The 16,531-nt window shown below is 48.5% G+C and overlaps 1 protein-coding gene across 1 annotated transcript in view; it reads left to right on the top strand.

The window, feature by feature from the left end:
• Positions 1–16,531, top strand: part of ESCO1 (establishment of sister chromatid cohesion N-acetyltransferase 1) — a 40,884-nt gene that overhangs the window by 18,525 nt on the left and 5,828 nt on the right. The window contains exons 8-9 of the mRNA XM_054394680.1: positions 10,785–10,916; positions 15,691–15,780. Coding sequence (XP_054250655.1) covers positions 10,785–10,916; positions 15,691–15,780 — 222 coding nt within the window. The remainder of the gene's footprint in view (positions 1–10,784; positions 10,917–15,690; positions 15,781–16,531) is intronic.

Below are 16,531 nucleotides of genomic sequence, written 5' to 3'. Positions count from 1 at the left end.
AAGCAGGGGTTCAGAGTGCCTGCAGAGTCACTGCAGACCAAGGAAAGTAAGATCTTTTTTTCCTGGAAGAAAGAAGTTAAGATGGAGGCTGAAAATGTCAAGTTCCAAGTCCATGACCTGATGTTCAGAGCAGTCTGTTGGGAAGGTTTGTGAACTCTACCCTTGTACAGTTCAGTGCTCAGCTGGGAGCTTGACAAGGTTATGTGGAGCTCCATACTGGAAATTTAACAAAGTAATGCACTAAAACTGTTCTTTAATTTCCAAGTAGTTGAATCTGATGTGCAAATATGAAATCATCTGTTCCTTTAACTCCTGAAATGGAAAGAACTACAACTGTGCAAAGCATATGTTTTCTGTTTCATCAGATGAGATACACTTGACATCTAAGACAAGGAAAGGCAATTCTTTGCTTCTCATAAGAATCCTGCTTGCTTGCCAGCTCTAGGATAAAACTGTGACCTGAAGAATAGGACTTGAGAAAGCTTTGATGCTACAGAGGAATGGTCTAAATGTACCCATAAGGTACAGGGAGACTTGATCCATTTTGTGCCACTAGGCAGGTGTGTTCCTTTGCACATGAAAGTAGCCTTTTGGAAATGATAGCCATCAATGTCAGGAAAGAACATGGAAAAGCATCAACAGCCAAAGCAAGTCACTGAAGTGAGAAAAACAGAGTTTCTGCCTTTCTAGAGAGCTGAGGTAATGCCTGGTGCAAGCAAACAGGGGGAAGTGTGGATGTTTTTTAGCAGTATCAGCAAGGAGAAGTGCAGAGTCCTGCACCTGGGCAGGAAGAATAAACTGCAGCAGCACAGGTTGGGAGGGGATCTGCTGGAGAGCAGCCCCAAGGAGAAGGACCTGGGAGTGCTGGTGGATAACAAGTTCTGCAGGGGACAGCAATGTGCCCTGGGGGCCAAGAAGGCCAATGGGGTCCTGGGGGGCATTCAGAGGAGTGTGTCCAGCAGGTCAAGGGAGGTTCTCCTCCTCCTCTACTCTGCCCTGCTGAGACCTCACCTGGAATATTGCATCCAGTTCTGGGCTCCCCAGTTCAGGAGGGACAGGGATCTGCTGGAGAGAGTCCAAGGGAGGGCTCCAAGGATGCTGAAGGGCCTGGAGCACTGCCTGGGGAGGAGAGGCTGAGAGCCCTGGGGGTGGTTAGTCTGGAGAGGAGAAGGCTGAGAGGGATCTGATCAATGTCTATCAATATCTGAGGGCTGGGGGTCAGGAGGGAGGGGACAGGCTCTGCTCAGCTGCACCCTGTGATAGGACAAGAGGCAATGGATGGAAACTCCAGCACAGGAGGTTCCACCTCAACAGGAGGAGGAACTTCTTCACCGTGAGGGTCCCAGAGCCCTGGAGCAGGCTGCCCAGAGAGGTTGTGGAATCTCCTTCTGTGGAGCCTTTCCAGCCCCATCTGGATGTGTTCCTGTGTGACCTGTGCTGGATTCTCTGGTCCTGCTCTGGCAGGGGGCTTGGACTGGAATGTCTCCAGAGGTCCCTTCCAACCCCTAAGATCCTGTGAGCCTGTAGTGCATGGATCAGTATTGCTTGAGGGAAGAAGCTCTTGATGGTTGGGTTTGGATTGGTGCTGTGTGTGGAAGTGATGTGCACTCTAATTCCTTTGCACATTTGGATGTCACACTTCAGTTGTTCCTTACACCTATTTTAGTTAAGTTTGAACATAGTTTCCTGTTTGAAGCAGGTAATATTTGACAGCAGTTGTTCCAGTGAAGCTGAGAACATGCTCCTCAGTGGAATTAATAAATGTTAAGGGGATTTGTTTGATCCTGAAGAAAGCTGCATAGTTATCATATGAAGTTGCTGTTTTCTTTGAGCTGGTACAGTTCAGCTGGCAGTTTCTCTGAAGAGCTGGAGAATGGCTTTTGGGCAAGATTTTGTTGTTCACCTTAGTTCCACATTGCCTCTTTTATTTCCTGTTATCCAGTAGAAGGAAGGCAATGGTTAATGCATAAGTGACTGGGGAGGGAGTTTGGGAGCAGTTAAGTTTTCCTCTCTTCCAGACAATCCACCTTGGGATAGAATCAGAGTCACAGAATTGTCAGGGTTGGAAGGGACCTCAAGGCTCATCCAGTTTCAACCTCCCTGCCATGGGCAGGGACACCTCACACTAGATCAGGCTGCTCAGAGCCACACCCAGCCTGGCCTTGAAAACTTCCAGGGATGAGGCTTCTGCTCTTAGGAGGCAGCAGTGGCCTTCCTTTCTTCATATCACTCCTTCCCATTTCTACTTCACTGCATGTGTCGGTGTGAGCTGAAATTCCCCCCCCACCAACAATAACCAGGCTAGCCCAGTCTGGAAGCAAATGAAAAGCTGTATTTACAAGCAGAGTCTAAAATCTACAATGAAATGCAATGAATATGTACAAATATACAAAATTCACAACATTTACAAATATATACAATCAACAGAAAAGCACAACCGATCTCCCTTTGCTTCCCCCCAAGGGGACCCTCCCAAAGGGGCCTCTCTCTCTCCCAGGAGCTTCCCCCCAGACCTCCCTGGACAGAGAAGCAGAGAGTTAGTTAAGCAGAAAGTTGTTAACTTAGCTGCCAAGGTCAGTGTGTTATCTTCAGCCAGAAGAGAAGAAGAAACAGCAGCCAGACAGCCCAGCAACTGCCCCCACTGCCGAACGCAGAATGTGCAGAATGCCTACTTTGTTTTGGGTAATAGTTCTTAAACATTTCTATCTATCCAATGGAAGTGTTTAGAACAATCGTTATTTTGCTTTCTTACACCCATTAGTGACTTATTTACATTCTTTCACTTTCTCTGTTCTGAACTTTGCAAGGAAAAATTAAAAAGACAGTTTCAAACCATCACACTGCAGCAGCCCAGCTTCCTTTAGCAGATTCGGGTGGGTTGTGTTTGGGGTCCTTTGTCCTGGAGGTGAGAATGTTCTGTAGGGTTAGCTGGGGACCTGAACCAAGACTTGAGGCACCAAGGCCACTGACACTGGCTTGTGGGTTGACTCTGGCAGGTACCTAAGCACTGTGCAGCTGCTTGCTCGCTCCTCCCAAGTAGGATGGAGTAGAAATCTCATGGGTAGACATAAGCACAGCTTAATAGGTCCAGTGAAAATGCTGTGTGCACAAGAAAAGTGAGTGAGGAGATTCACTGGCTGCTTCCCTGCAGCTTGCAGGTGCTTGGCCATCTGCAGGAGAGCAGGACTTAGGTAACAGTAGGGCAGACCAATGCTGTAACTCCAGATGTCCTCCTCTTCCCCCCAGCTTTTATTGCTCATCATGTGGTGTGGGATACCCCTCTGGTCACCTGGGGTCAGCTGTCCCAGCCCAGTCTCCCCCCAGCTTAGGTGCTGTGAGGTGGGGTGAGAACCAGCAGAGGCCTTGACACTGTGCAGCAGCTGAAGCACGTGGGTGTTACAGGGTGTTAGGGGCTGGAAGGCATCTCTGGAGGTAGACTCCAAGCCCCTGCCAGAGCAGGACCATGGGATCCAGCACAGGTCACACAGGAACACATCCAGGTGGGTGTGGTGGGTTGAGATTCCTTCCCCCCCATTAACTTTTGCCAGCCTTGTGGAAGCAAATGGAGCTGTATTACAAGCACAGCTCCAACCCACAGTGAAGTGCAGTGGATCTGTACAAATACACAGGAGTTACAGCATTTACAGGGAGTTACAATTAACAAACAGCACAAGGACCCCCCCTGGCCAAAGACCAGGGGAGCTGCAATGCCTTCTCCTTCCCTGCCTCCCTCAGACCCTCTGTACAAAGGGAAAAGAGAAGCAGGGTAGGTTAATACCAGCCAAAACAATGCAGTCAGGTCAGCAAAAGCTGTTAGCATCTTCCCAGTGAAGAAGCAAGAAGAGACAAACAGAACAGAACTAAAGACTGTTTTGGGAACCAAATCTTAGGGAGATATCCCTCCAATGGAATTGTTTAGAATAATCATTATTTTCCTTTTTACACCCAGTAGTGATTTATGGACATTTTTTACTGCTTTCTGCTCAAAATCTGTGAAACATTTTAAAGGCATAGCCCTAAACTACCACAATGGGTCTTGAAAGTCTCCAGAGGAGACTCCACAACCTCTCTGGGCAGCCTGCTCCAGTGCTCTGGGACCCTACAGGAAAGAAGTTCTTCCTCATATTGAAGTGGAACCTCCTGTGCTGCAGTTTCCATCCATTGCCTCTTGTCCTATCCCAGGGCACAGTGAGCAGAGGCTGTCCCTGTCCCCTCCCTCCTGACCCCCAGCCCTCAGCTATTGATAAACATTGATCAGATCCCTCTCAGCCTTCTCCTCTCCAGACTAACACCCCCAGGGCTCTCAGCCTCTCCTCCCCAGGCAGTGCTCCAGTCCCTTCAGCTTCCTTGGAGCCCTCCCTTGGACTCTCTCCAGCAGATCCCTGTCCCTCCTGACCTGGGGAGCCCAGAGCTGGATGCAGTGTTCCAGCTAGGGCAGAGGGGGAGAAGAACCTTCCTCAATCTGCTGCACTTCTTTGGTCACAAACCCAAATCATTGCACCACAGCAGCTGTTGTGAAGGGAATTAACCTTACCCCAGGCAAAAACCAGTAGACAATGAAACTCTGGCTGAAATATTCTTGAATAAGGTTGGAGCTGACCCTTGGGGTCCCTTCCAACCTGGCATTCTGTCAATAATGTTTTTATATAGGTTGAGAGTGGATTTATTGCCTGTTGTAAATCCTGTGCAGAGCTGGGGGTTAACTCTGTATTTGTTCCATACTGCTTTAGCTGGTGAGCAGTGAGGATATCATCTCCATTTCCATTGTGCACACAGGTTAAATAAAATCAGATACAGCACAGTTCTGAAAGCTTCAAGTTGCTTTCTCCCCTTTGGCTAAAGCAGCTGGTTCAGGAGGCTGGGTGCTGGTGAGGGGGTGGTTTGAGTTGGTTGGGGACTTTAGTTAAATTCCACACTCTTCATTTTGAAGTGAAACTTGTTTCAGAGTTGGATCATGTCTTCTGATCCTCCTGGTCAGCAAGGGCATCTACCCATCAGCTTCAGTCTGGAATGCATCTTTTGTTGAAAATAGCATTCTTTGACTTTAATTTTCTGTGGAGAGGCCCAAAAATCTTTGGTTTGCTGCTTCCTGCTCTTCTTGTATTTCTTTTCCAGCCCTCCTGTTTCTATGGCTGGGTTTTATTCTCTGTTCTGTGAAAAGGCTTAGAGGCAAAAAATAATCTTCCTCTAACTAACACTGGGTGATCAAGAAGGAGGTGACCTAATCTGTGCCTGAAGAGAGAGAAATGAAAAAAAGAAACAAGAGGCCCCTTTTGATCTCCTCCAGAGGCACCAAATGCCTTTTTTGCTTGCAGGGCTCCTTATTCCACACATGGAGGATCAGCAGACATGCACCTTCTCAGAGAAGAGATTGGTAAGACTTTTTCTTTCTGTCTAACACAGAACAAAGAAACCCTTCTGGTGATGAAGGCCAGGTGGTTGTGATGGTCAGCTGCAGTTAGCCTTGAAACAGGGGTTCCTGTGTCCTGTGCTCATGTAATGGGGATTGCCTGAGATGGCTGCAGTGTGGGAGTGCCATCCACCCAGGCAGCACTTGCTTAGGAAATCAAAGGATCCTTGCTCTTCATTGCTGCTCTTTGAGAAATGGAGCTGTGTGTAGAGGAACACATTTTCCTGCCTGCAAACCCACATTTTCTTAAATGGAAAACATTTCTCCAAGTTCTGAGGACAAAACCCTCTTACTATCTAATAGACAACAGCGTTCTTCAGTGCTCAGTAGCTGCTGTTTGCTGAGAAGAATTCCCCCCACCCCAAATCCCTGTTGTAACTTTGGATTTACTGTCACCTGTATGCTTTGAGGTGTTCTTGGGTTGGTTGTTTTGTTCTTCCTCCCTCCCCCCAGGAAGGACTGGCAGCCCCTCATGCAGTGGTGCTGCCTGGGAGCATGCATGCCCTGTTACTATCACAGAATCACAGAATCGTTCAGGTTGGAAAAAGCCCTCAGGATCACCAAGTCCAACCACTGACCCTGCTCTACAAGGGTCACCCCTGAACCATAGCCCCAAGCACCACATCCAAACCACCTTCAAACACCTCCAGGGCTGGTGACTCCACCACCTCCCTGGGCAGCACATTCCAATGGCCAACCACTCTCTCTGTGAAGAACTTTCTCCTCACCTCCAGCCTAAACCTCCCCTGGCACAGCTTGAGACTGTGTCCTCTTGTTCTGGTGCTGGTTGCCTGGGAGGAGAGCCCAACCCCCTCCTGGCTACAACCTCCCTTCAGGTAGTTGTAGACAGCAATGAGGTCTGCCCTGAGCCTCCTCTTCTCCAGGCTAAACACCCCCAGCTCCCTCAGTCTCTCCTCACAGGGCTGTGCTCCAGACCCCTCCCCAGCCTTGCTGCCCTTCTCTGGACACCTTCCAGCATCTCACCATCTCTCTTGAACTGAGGGGCCCAGAACTGGACACAGCACTCAAGGTGTGGCCTAACCAGTGCTGTGTACAGGGGTACAATGACCTCCCTGCTCCTGCTGGCCACACTATGCCTGATGCAGGCCAGGATGCCATTGGCTCTCTTGGCCACCTGGGCACACTGCTGGCTCATGTTCAGGCAGCTGTCAACCAGTACCCCCAGGTCCCTTTCCACCTGGCTGCTCTCCAGCCACTCTGACCCCAGCCTGTAGCTCTGCATGGGGTTGTTGTGGCCAAAGTGCAGCACCTGGCACTTGGACTTGTTGAATGCCATCCTGTTGGACTCTGCCCATCTGTCCAGCCTGGCAAGGTCCCTCTGCAGAGCCCTTCTACCTTCTAACAGATCAACACCTGCTCCCAGCTTGGTGTCATCTGCAAATTTACTGATGATGGACTCAATCCCCTCATCCAGATCATCAATAAAGATATTGAACAGGATGGGGCCCAGCACTGATCCCTGGGGGACACCACTAGTGACAGGCTGCCAGCTGGATGTGGCACCATTCACCACCACTCTCTGGGCTCTGCCCTCCAGCCAGTTCCTAACCCAGCACGAGTGCTGCTGTCCAAGCCACAGGCTGACAGCTTGGCCAGGAGTTTGCTGTGGGGGACAGTGTCAAAGGCCTTGCTGAAGTCCAGGTAGACTACATCCACAGCCTGTCCCACGTCCACCAGGCTGTCACCTGATCATAGAAGGAGATCAGGTTGGTGAGGCAGGACCTGCCCTTCCTAAATCCATGTTGGCTGGGCCTGATCCCTTGGCCATCCTTCAGGTGTGCAGTGATTGCCCCCAAGACAATCTGCTCCATGATTTTCCCTGGCACTGAGGTCAGGCTGACAGGCCTGTAGTTCCCAGGTTCTTCTGTCCATCCCTTCTTGTGGATGGGTGTCACATTGGCCAGTTTCCAGTCTTCTGGGACCTCTCCAGTGAGCCAGGACTGGTGGAAAATGATGGAGAGAGGCTTGGCCAGCTCATCTGCCAGCTCTTTCAGCACCCTAGGATGAATCCCATCAGGTCCCATGGACTTGTGAATATCCAAGAGACTCAACAAGTCTCGAACTAATTCCACATGGATTTCAGGAGTACAACACTGCTCCTTGACCCCATCAACCAGCTCAGGAGGCCAGTTATCCTGAAGTCCTCCTGCCTTACTGTTGAAAATGGAGGCAGAGAAGGTATTTAGACTCTCAGCCTTCTCCTCATCCTTAGTCACAATGTTACCCTCCACGTCCAATAAAGAGTGGAGGCTTCTCTTGCCTTGCTCCTCAGCCTCCTCTGTTTCACACTAACCATCCTCATCTCCTTCAGTCTCTCTTCATCAGATTCATTCTCCAGGCCCCTCACAGCTTCCTTGCCCTCTTGCCCTCCTCTGCCCTTGCTCCAGCACCTCCATATCTCTCTTGCATTGAGGTGCTCAAGAACACCACCAGGTTAAAAACAGTCAGGATCTGTGGATGTTTTGTCAGAGTACAAAAATGCCTTCTTCATGCCTCCTGCCTTTATTTTGCATGCCCTGTTTGTGGCTGTAGCCTGCACCAGCTTTACAGAGCTGGGTGGTTTGTGTTTCTCCTTTCTCTGAAGCATTATGTCCTGTGGTGTGGCTTTCAAACAGCACTTCAGATGCCACATTAAGGCTGTGGTCTTTCCTGCCCTTGGGTGCTCTGAAGTGTTTGCTGAAAAGCAGAGCTGGTGTCTGGTAGGGCTGCAGACTTCAAGGGATGGTTTGAGACACTGCAGAGTGCTGTCTCTGATCATTCACAGCACAGGGTTTTATCATGAGCCTCTGTGCAGCCCGTGGATGCAACAATGCCTGTAAAAACTGTAGCATCAGTGAAAGCCTTGAACAACAAACCCAGACCCAAACCCACTGGTCCCAGCAAGGCCTGAGAAGGCCACACTGTGAAAGGCAGCATGGCAGGACTGTTCCAGGCAGATGATCTGTGCCTGGGGGGCTGCTGAACGCCTGCAGGACATGATGGGATGAGCTTAGGAGCCTGACCACTTGGAGGATATCCTTGCCCCAGAACTTGTGATGGCTTCCTAGTGACAGTGACAGGGCAAGGGGTGATGGCTTCAGACTGGAAGAAGCTGGGTTTAGATTGGCCATTGGGAAGCAATTCTTGCCCATGAGGGTGGTGAGGCACTGGAACAGGTTGCCCAGAGAAGCTGTGGAGGCCCCATGGCTGGAAGTGTTGAAAGCCAGGCTGGACAGGACCTTGAGCAAGCTGGGCTGGTGGGAGGTATCCTTGCCCGTGGCAGGGGGTTGGCCTTAGAGGTCCCTCCCTCCCAACCCAGTCTCTGATTTTATGCCAGCTAGGCTGCTTTTTGGCTTGAGATGCTTGGTTGTGAAGCAGTAGTAGCTGCTTTAGCTTAAATACCTCTTGGTCATTTGAACAGAAGTTGTTCCAGGAGCCTTACTGCAGTGCTGATGCATGAGAAGTGTGTTAAGAGTTGCTTTATGTAGCTGCTTTTATAATTTGCCTGTCTGATTTTTTGAGTTGTATTCCAAGCATCAAAGCAGGCTTCCTCTTCACTCCTCACTTCCATACCCTGTTACCTAGGGCAGGATGTTCTCCATCTTCAAAACACAAATGATTCAGTGTGATTCATTTGGTTCATCTCCAGCCAGTCACTGTACATCATCATCCTGCTGAGCTGCCTTTCTTTCACCTACAAACCCTTGAAATGCAGGACATTTTGGTGGCCAGATGTGTACTTGGTTTTGAACTGGTTTGCTGCATTAAAGGAAATCTACAGGTTAAAAAAAAAACAAAACAAAAAACCAACAAAACAACAATCAGAAACAACAAAGTGGTGGATTAAATTTCCACACCTTTGGAAAGCTGATCTTGTCCTGGCTTTGGAAATCTAACCTCACCTTGCTCTTTCCCTGCAGAAAATGAACCTGCTCCTGTTTCTCCTGTCTGCAGCAGGAGTGTGTAAGTGAGTGTGCCATTGAAGGAGGGACTTCTCAGGTTCAGCAGCTTGCTTTGGCAGAGTTCCATCTCTGCTCTTCAAGAGAAGGTCATCTCTGGCCAGTTGTACCTTTAGTCTCATCTTGGAAAGAAACCTGTAGCTCCATTTTTTTTTTTTCACTGGTGACTGCTTGAAATAGTTGTTGCTGGGCAGGGACCTGGGCTGTTGTCTAGCTCTTAGATGGACCTAAACATTCCTTACTCCTTCCATCTTCAGAGATATGATTTGTAAACACTTCTGCTGTGTTGCCAAATGCTTTCTCTGTAGAGCAGGCTTTTTTGCTATGAATATTTTCAGTCCTTAGAAAGCAAAATTAAGTTCAGGTAATTTATTGTCTTGCAAATTGTGCTCTTTGAATTTGTGCACACAGATCAATTTTCTCTTAGGAAGTGCCCCCAAGCTCTCTTTGCTTAAACAGAACTTTATAAAATTACTTTTTGGGTCTCCATTACTTGTGATATATGTTAAAATAGATTAAAAGGGTCACTTACTGCTGCTTACATACACTTTGGGGTTTTTTCCTTCAGCTACATTTGTAAATTGAGTTTATTTGAGCACCAAGCCATAAACATTCCTTTTGGGCCAGAGGCTTCAGTCTAACTGCTGTTCTCTTGCCCTTTGCAAAAGGCACCCCTTGCACCTGACACTTCCCTCTTCATGAGGCACTGACACCTTGGAGCAGGCTTCCAAATGACTCTATTTGAAGGAATAAGCAAAAGCCATGGGTGCTGGGGGGTGCCCTGAAGTGGGTAGTGGTTGGTTATAGAGTAGGAGGCTAATGTAAAGGGGCATGAATGAACTGCAGCCTGCTGCAGGGCTCTGTGACCCTTACAGTAAAGAAGTTCTTCCTCATGTTGAGGTGGAACTTCCTGTGCTGGAGTTTCCATCCATTGCTGACTGTCCCTGAGTCAGGAACTCAGCTCAGCTTTGGCCCACCTCAGAGCAACTCACAAAAGGCAGGCAGGAGCAGATTTAGAGGGAAACCCAAATAGTGGGGGTCTGCATGTGGGAATGTTCTTTGTGGGAAATGCTTCTGTTTGCTGCCAATAGGGTAAGGAAGGAAGAATTCTCTGTGCTTTGCCTTTCCTGAGGTGAGAGAAGTCATTGGTTCAAAACTCTGGGGTCGGAGCTGCTTTGTAACTCAGTGGAGCTTGCTTTGTGCTTCATGCCTGTGCCTCTGGAGGCTGTGTGTGTGTGACAGACAGGATTCAATCCTCTGCTTGTGCTCTCTCCTGATTCGCTCCATTTTAGCCTCTGTGGTGAGTTTGCAGAAGATAGTTGCTAAAAGACACATCTGACCAGCTGAAAGCTTAGCTGAGCTCTGTATGCTGTGCTCGTGACTGACAGACTCCTTCTTGTGTTGTTTCTGAGCAGGATGCAGGACAGAAGAGGTTTGGTGCTGTCTCCTGTAACATCTGTGGGATGCTTTACACGGCGTCAAACCCGGAGGACGAAACTCAGCATTTGCTGTTTCATAACCAGTTCATAAGTGCTGTCAGATACGTGGTAAGGAAGCCTTCTCTTTTTAGAGACATCAACATTCTCTCCTATTTGCTGTATATGAGTTGCAGTTCATAGTACATTGTGTCTTGTTTTAATAGCAGGCCATAAATAATCCCCTTTGGGAGCTAACTGTCTGTCAGAGGGGTTGTGTGTGCTGTCTAAGAATAGCCAGTGGGGGGGTCCATTGCCTTTGTTTTCTTTCTGTCACAATTCCCTAGTCTTGGAGCAGGGAGAGTAGTGATAGGAGAGCAAAGGAATGTCCCTGTTCTGCCAGTGCTCCATGCAGGGTGCAGTACAAGGTTTTGCAACGGCTGGCTTGCTACTCAGATAAAGGACTGGGTGTACTGGTTCTGGAATTGTCATCATGGCTAATGTCTAAATTACTTAGTGTGTAAGGAGAGGCTGCCTAGAATCCAGCTGTTATAACTCCAGAGTGTATTGAAAGGACTGAATTTATAGTGATTGTGATCCTTAAAGTCCCAGATCTTCCATAACTTCCTTTCTGTGTGCCAGCTCTGAGTGTATCTGTTGGATCAGAGCTGGGACCTGGAAAGCTTTGTCCAGTGCAAAGGCTGTTGTAAAATCAGCTATTTCCAACTAGCTGTTGTGGCAAGACTTAGAGGAAATAGCTGTTCACAGGTCTGAACTCCAGAACAGACTCCCCAGAGTCTGTTTTCTTTCTCACACATGTTACCTTCAGTACTCTACACTCCAGTAGATAAGACCTCCAGGATAACTGAACTGAGGCCACCAATTCATTCCCTGCCAGTGGGCTGCTCTTGGAGCTTGATCTGATCCCACTGTTTGCCACTGTAAATACACAGCCTCACAGCTGAGAGTTTGAAACTGGCTGGGAAATAGTTCTGCTACTTGTTCTGTTCTTGGGTAGTTTTTGCCTAGTAATCCAAACATCTCTCAGGACCTCTCCTGACACACATTAGCCTCTGTGTAGGGTGAGGCTGGGCAGAAGGTGTGGTGGGAGACAGGAGGCTGTAGTGGCAGCATATAGAGCATTTCCTCTCTTTATTGCTGTTTGTCTACACATCATCAAGGGTAAAAGTGCACAACACTTCATACTGAACTTAATTGTTAGGGGAAGATTTCCAACATGCTTTTGGTAGTGAGGACCAGCACAGTATTCACCACTTTTTCCTCACTACCTCAATGGTTTTGAGGAAAAACACAGTCTAAGAAGAAAACATGCCCTGATTTTGTATCTGTATTCAAGAAGCAGGGAGTACAGGTGTGTAGAAAGGCAGCAGGTTTGCTGTCCCATTCCCTGCTCCCACATAAGAACTTCCAAAGCATGAAGAAATGCATGGGAAGCAGTCTGTTGTCTTCTGACTTGTGCTTTCACAGCCAAACCTGCCCTCCAGATTATTTTAAACTCAGAGCAGAGCCTAGTTCCTGTGGAGACCATGCTGCTGATGCTGGAACCCTCTGTCCAGCTCTGTCCATCACTGCTGCACACCTGGCAGCACCCAGTGAGAGCAGCACCCAGCACAGTGCTGAGTGTGATGTGGGAGCAGCTGCTTCTCTGTGTGGCCCTTTCTGGATGACTTCTTTATTCTGTCACTCTGTTGCCATTGCATTTAACAAGCAGCAGCAAGCTGCAGCCTCGTTTAAATTAGAGGTAGATGGAAGTGAGTTAAGTGCCCTCTGTTCTCAAAGCAGCTGTAGGATAAGTACCTGTGCCATGGAGGGGAGGAGGGTGCTGCAGCAGTTCTTACTCACCAGTGGGCTCTGCACAGCACCATTCTGCCCAGCTATATGGTGCAATGCCTCTCTGTGGTGGGCACACACTTCAGTGCCAGGGAGCAGCAGTGAAATGACAGAGCATGTATCCTGGGGGGAATGAAAGCTTTCCTTTTAACATCTTTGAGCATCACTGACAACATATTATCAGTGCTTGGACATCTGGTTCCACAGTAAAGAACTCTTAATGCCCTTAAAGTAGTGTCAATTAAAAGTTTCTTCTCAGCCTGGAGAAGAGAAGGCTCCAGGGAGACCTTAGAGCTGCATTTCAATATCTGAAGGGCACCTTCAGGAAGGTTGGGGAGGGAGTGTTCAGAAGGTGCTGTGGGGATAGGACAAGGGGCAATGGTTGGAAACTGGAGCAGGGCAGAGTTAGGTTGGACATCAGGAGGAAGTTCTGCTCAATGAGGTGGGGAGACACTGGAACAGGTTGCCCAGGGAGGTGGTTGAGGCTCCATCCCTGGAGACATTCAAGATAAGACTTAATGTGGCCCTGGGCAGCCTGCTCTAGCTGGAGGTGTCCCTGCTGAGTGCAGGGGGGTTGGACAAGATGCCCTTTGAGGATCCCTTCCAACCCAGTGCAATCTGTGACTCTGTGAAAGGCAAAGCAGTTTTCCTGCCATTGCAGACAATGCTTTTGTTTCTTACTGCAGTGAGGTGGCTTTGCCATCTGCCTGAGTGAAGGAGTCCTACTTTAGTTCTCAGGGCTTGGAATACCTTCCAGACTGTTGTATTGTGATTTAATAGTGCTAAAATTGTCAGGTTTGGTTAAAAAAAAATAGGTATGTTAAGGGAAATAATCTTTAGCTCACATGCAAGTCCCTGGTACTAAAGCACAGCTTGTGTAGGTAACTGATAGGACCAATGGCAGCTGCAGCTGTAGCACATTTTCCTTTATCTTAGAGCATGACAGAGCTGTGACCAGTCTGGTTAAAGGAGGCCAAGTCTGAACAAGAAGGATGCTGAAGGTGCAGATCCTTATAGGAAATGTTAATTTTTCCTGCTGAAATCCTCAGAGCTGCATCAGTACCAAAGGAAGTTGGCTTTAAAATGCCTCCACAAAACAGCCTGGAGAAGCCTAAGCTTTGCAGAATCTTTTTGGAAAGCTTCATCCAAAAGAGACATTTCTGAATAAAGTCCAAAATGTTTAGAAGAGCAGTTTAGAAACTGCTCCTCTTGTGGATGTGGTGGTCCCAGGATCTGAATTGCTGAAGCAAAAGAACAGGTGGACAAGAGTGAAAATGCTGAGCTCTCAGTGCTAGGGAGTCAGTTATTACATGGGTACAGAACTCTCCTTAGACTTCTTGCTTGAAAGTATAAACAGCAGTGTGATGTTCAGAAATGTTTTCCCCCACTGGATTTCACTTTGTTGGAAGTACCTGGCTGTAGCAAACAAGATGCCTGAACCCCACATTCAGGGTGGGGAACGTTGTGCATGAGGCCTGCAGACTAGAGTTTAGAGCTCTGTTTGGCCTCAGCCCTGCAAGGTTCTGGGTGCCAGACTGGTGGGGTTATAAACACACTGCATTGAGTGATGGCCACAGCTGGGTTAAAATAGGGTAGAGAAAGCTTGGGCAGGGCAAACAGGCAGGCAAAAGACAAAGAACTGAGAGGGGATGGTTAGAGGTTGGACAGCAGTAATCCTTGCCTGCCTCTCCTCAGGCCTTTTCTAGCAGTCTCCAAAAGTGTGTCACAGTCCCACAAGCTGCACTTTGCTGCTTACCTGAATGCTGTGACACTGCTGCTTGCTGTGCTCTGCGTGGAGACCATCATGTGCACAGACTCCAACAGGATCTGCATCTGTGTTGGTGTTCAGTGCAGCTGCTGCTGAGGAGCAGCAGGCAGGCAGGGCTCATGTGGTGGCTGTGCTGCAGCCAGCACTGGGCTGGGTGCTGGACTCAGGTCTAGAGAGATCCAGCAAGTGGTTGAATTCCTAGAATCCTTCTCTTCATGTCTTGCTAGGAGTAAGGGGATCAAATCAGCAGGCAGATGAAGTCTTGTAACAGTTGGCAGTTTACATGGCACTGGTTGAGGGCCAGACTCGGTGGTTGGACACCATGGGAAGGTACAGATTTCAAGGAGAACTCTTCCAGCAGTATTGTTTCTTCAAAGGCTTTTTGATTTACAGTTGCTTTGACTAAAACTTGTAGATCAGCCTTTTTAGTGCCTGGAGTTACCTCTGCATTCAGTATTTTTAGGTCCCATCAAAGCAACTTGAGTTCTGCTATCTACCAGTCCCATCTTACTAGATTTAAGTGGCTTTTTTGTTTTGTTTTTTCCCATGCAGGTACTGCTCATTATTCACCACGAGTGTGGATCTGAAGAAGAGTTAATTACCTCTATTTTTTTGAGTATGTTTATACTTCAGATACACACAACGTAGCCTCCTTCCCCATTAGATTCTTAGAAGGTAGTTATCAATTTTTTTCTAGTATCCTTCTTGTGGCTTTAACATTTATGAACAACAACAAAGAAATATGAACTATTCCTTACATTCTGGGCAACTGCATGCCAGATCAGTTCACTTAGCACCTCCTGGAGGTCTTTCGCATGCCAGACATTAAAACTGAGTGTGTATTTGTGGAGGTAACTGTTCCAAAGGGATCCCTGTTGGAAACCTGAGGGCTCTTCCCCCCCACTGCCCTTCGGCAAATAACTCTGGCATAGGTTTGGAAAGCAGCGATGGGAGCCGAGTTCTGCTACTTGTCTGCAAATTCAGTTGACACTGCAGTCCTGGGGGAAAGAAAATGAATCCTGTTGGGAAATTTGTAAGACACTTTGAGAAATTGTTTCTAGCTGTAGTGAGGCTGTTGTATGAACTGTGGTAGAAATGAGATCATCCTGTGTCTGTTGTGCTTGTTTTCAAAAGCTAGCTGAAGTTTCCTTCTCTAGCAAGGCAGCTGCCGAGTAGTCTGTGACGTCTCTGCATAAATTCAGTGTCTTAGCCAAAGGATGTGCTATTGCTGCTTGTGGAAGTCCATCCATCCTGTGCATGGTTTAGATGAATGTTTGTTTTATTTAGGGTTGGAAAAAGGAGAGGATTTTGGCCGAGTATCCCGATGGAAAGATAATAATGGTTCTTCCTGATGACCCCAAGTACGCGCTTAAAAAGGTACGGCGGAAGGACTGGGGCTGGGGGCCTGGCCTTGGGGGGTGCTTGCATGGAAGTGGTGAGAGTGTCCTTGGGGAAGTTTGTGTAACCCCTGCAGAATCATGGAATTGTTTGCATTGGAAGAGCTCTCCAAGATCACCCAGTCCAACATCAACCCAACCCCACCATGGCCACTGAACCCTGTCCCCAGGTGCCATGGCCACACCTTTCTGGAATCCCTCCAGGGACGGGGACTCCACCACCTCCCTGGGCAGCCTCTTCCAATCCATGACCACTCTTGCAGCAAACAAATATTTCCTAATATCTAATCTGAATCCCCCCTGGCACAATTTCAGGCCATCTCCTCTCTTTCTATCACCTGAGAGTAGGGAGAAGAGGCTGCCCCCTTCTCACTGCAGCCTCCTCTCAGGGAGCTGTAGAGAGCAATGAGGTCTCCCTCAGCCTCCTCTTCTCCACACTAACCACCCCCAGCTCCCTCAGCTGCTCCTCCCCAGCCCTCTTCTCCAGACCTTTCCCCAGCTTGGTTGCCCTTCTCTGGACCTGCTCCAGCCCTCAATATCCTTCTTGGAGTGAGGGCCCCAAAACTGAACCCAGTGCTCAAGCTGTGGCCTCACAATTGCTCCAGGGCTGTGATCTCTACCCTGCTGCTGCTGGCCACACTGCTTACCTGTGCAGCTGAAGCTGGTGCAGCTACAGGGGTCTGGAGCTTTCCCCACAGCTGCAGAAACAATCCTCCTCCTCCTCTTTGCAC

The sequence above is a fragment of the Indicator indicator genome, chromosome 31, assembly GCF_027791375.1.
Source record: "Indicator indicator isolate 239-I01 chromosome 31, UM_Iind_1.1, whole genome shotgun sequence".
In the NCBI taxonomy this organism is placed as follows: Eukaryota; Metazoa; Chordata; class Aves; order Piciformes; family Indicatoridae; genus Indicator; species Indicator indicator.
The sequence above is the reverse complement of the archived record's forward strand: the minus strand, read 5'-3'. Positions and strand labels throughout refer to the sequence as shown.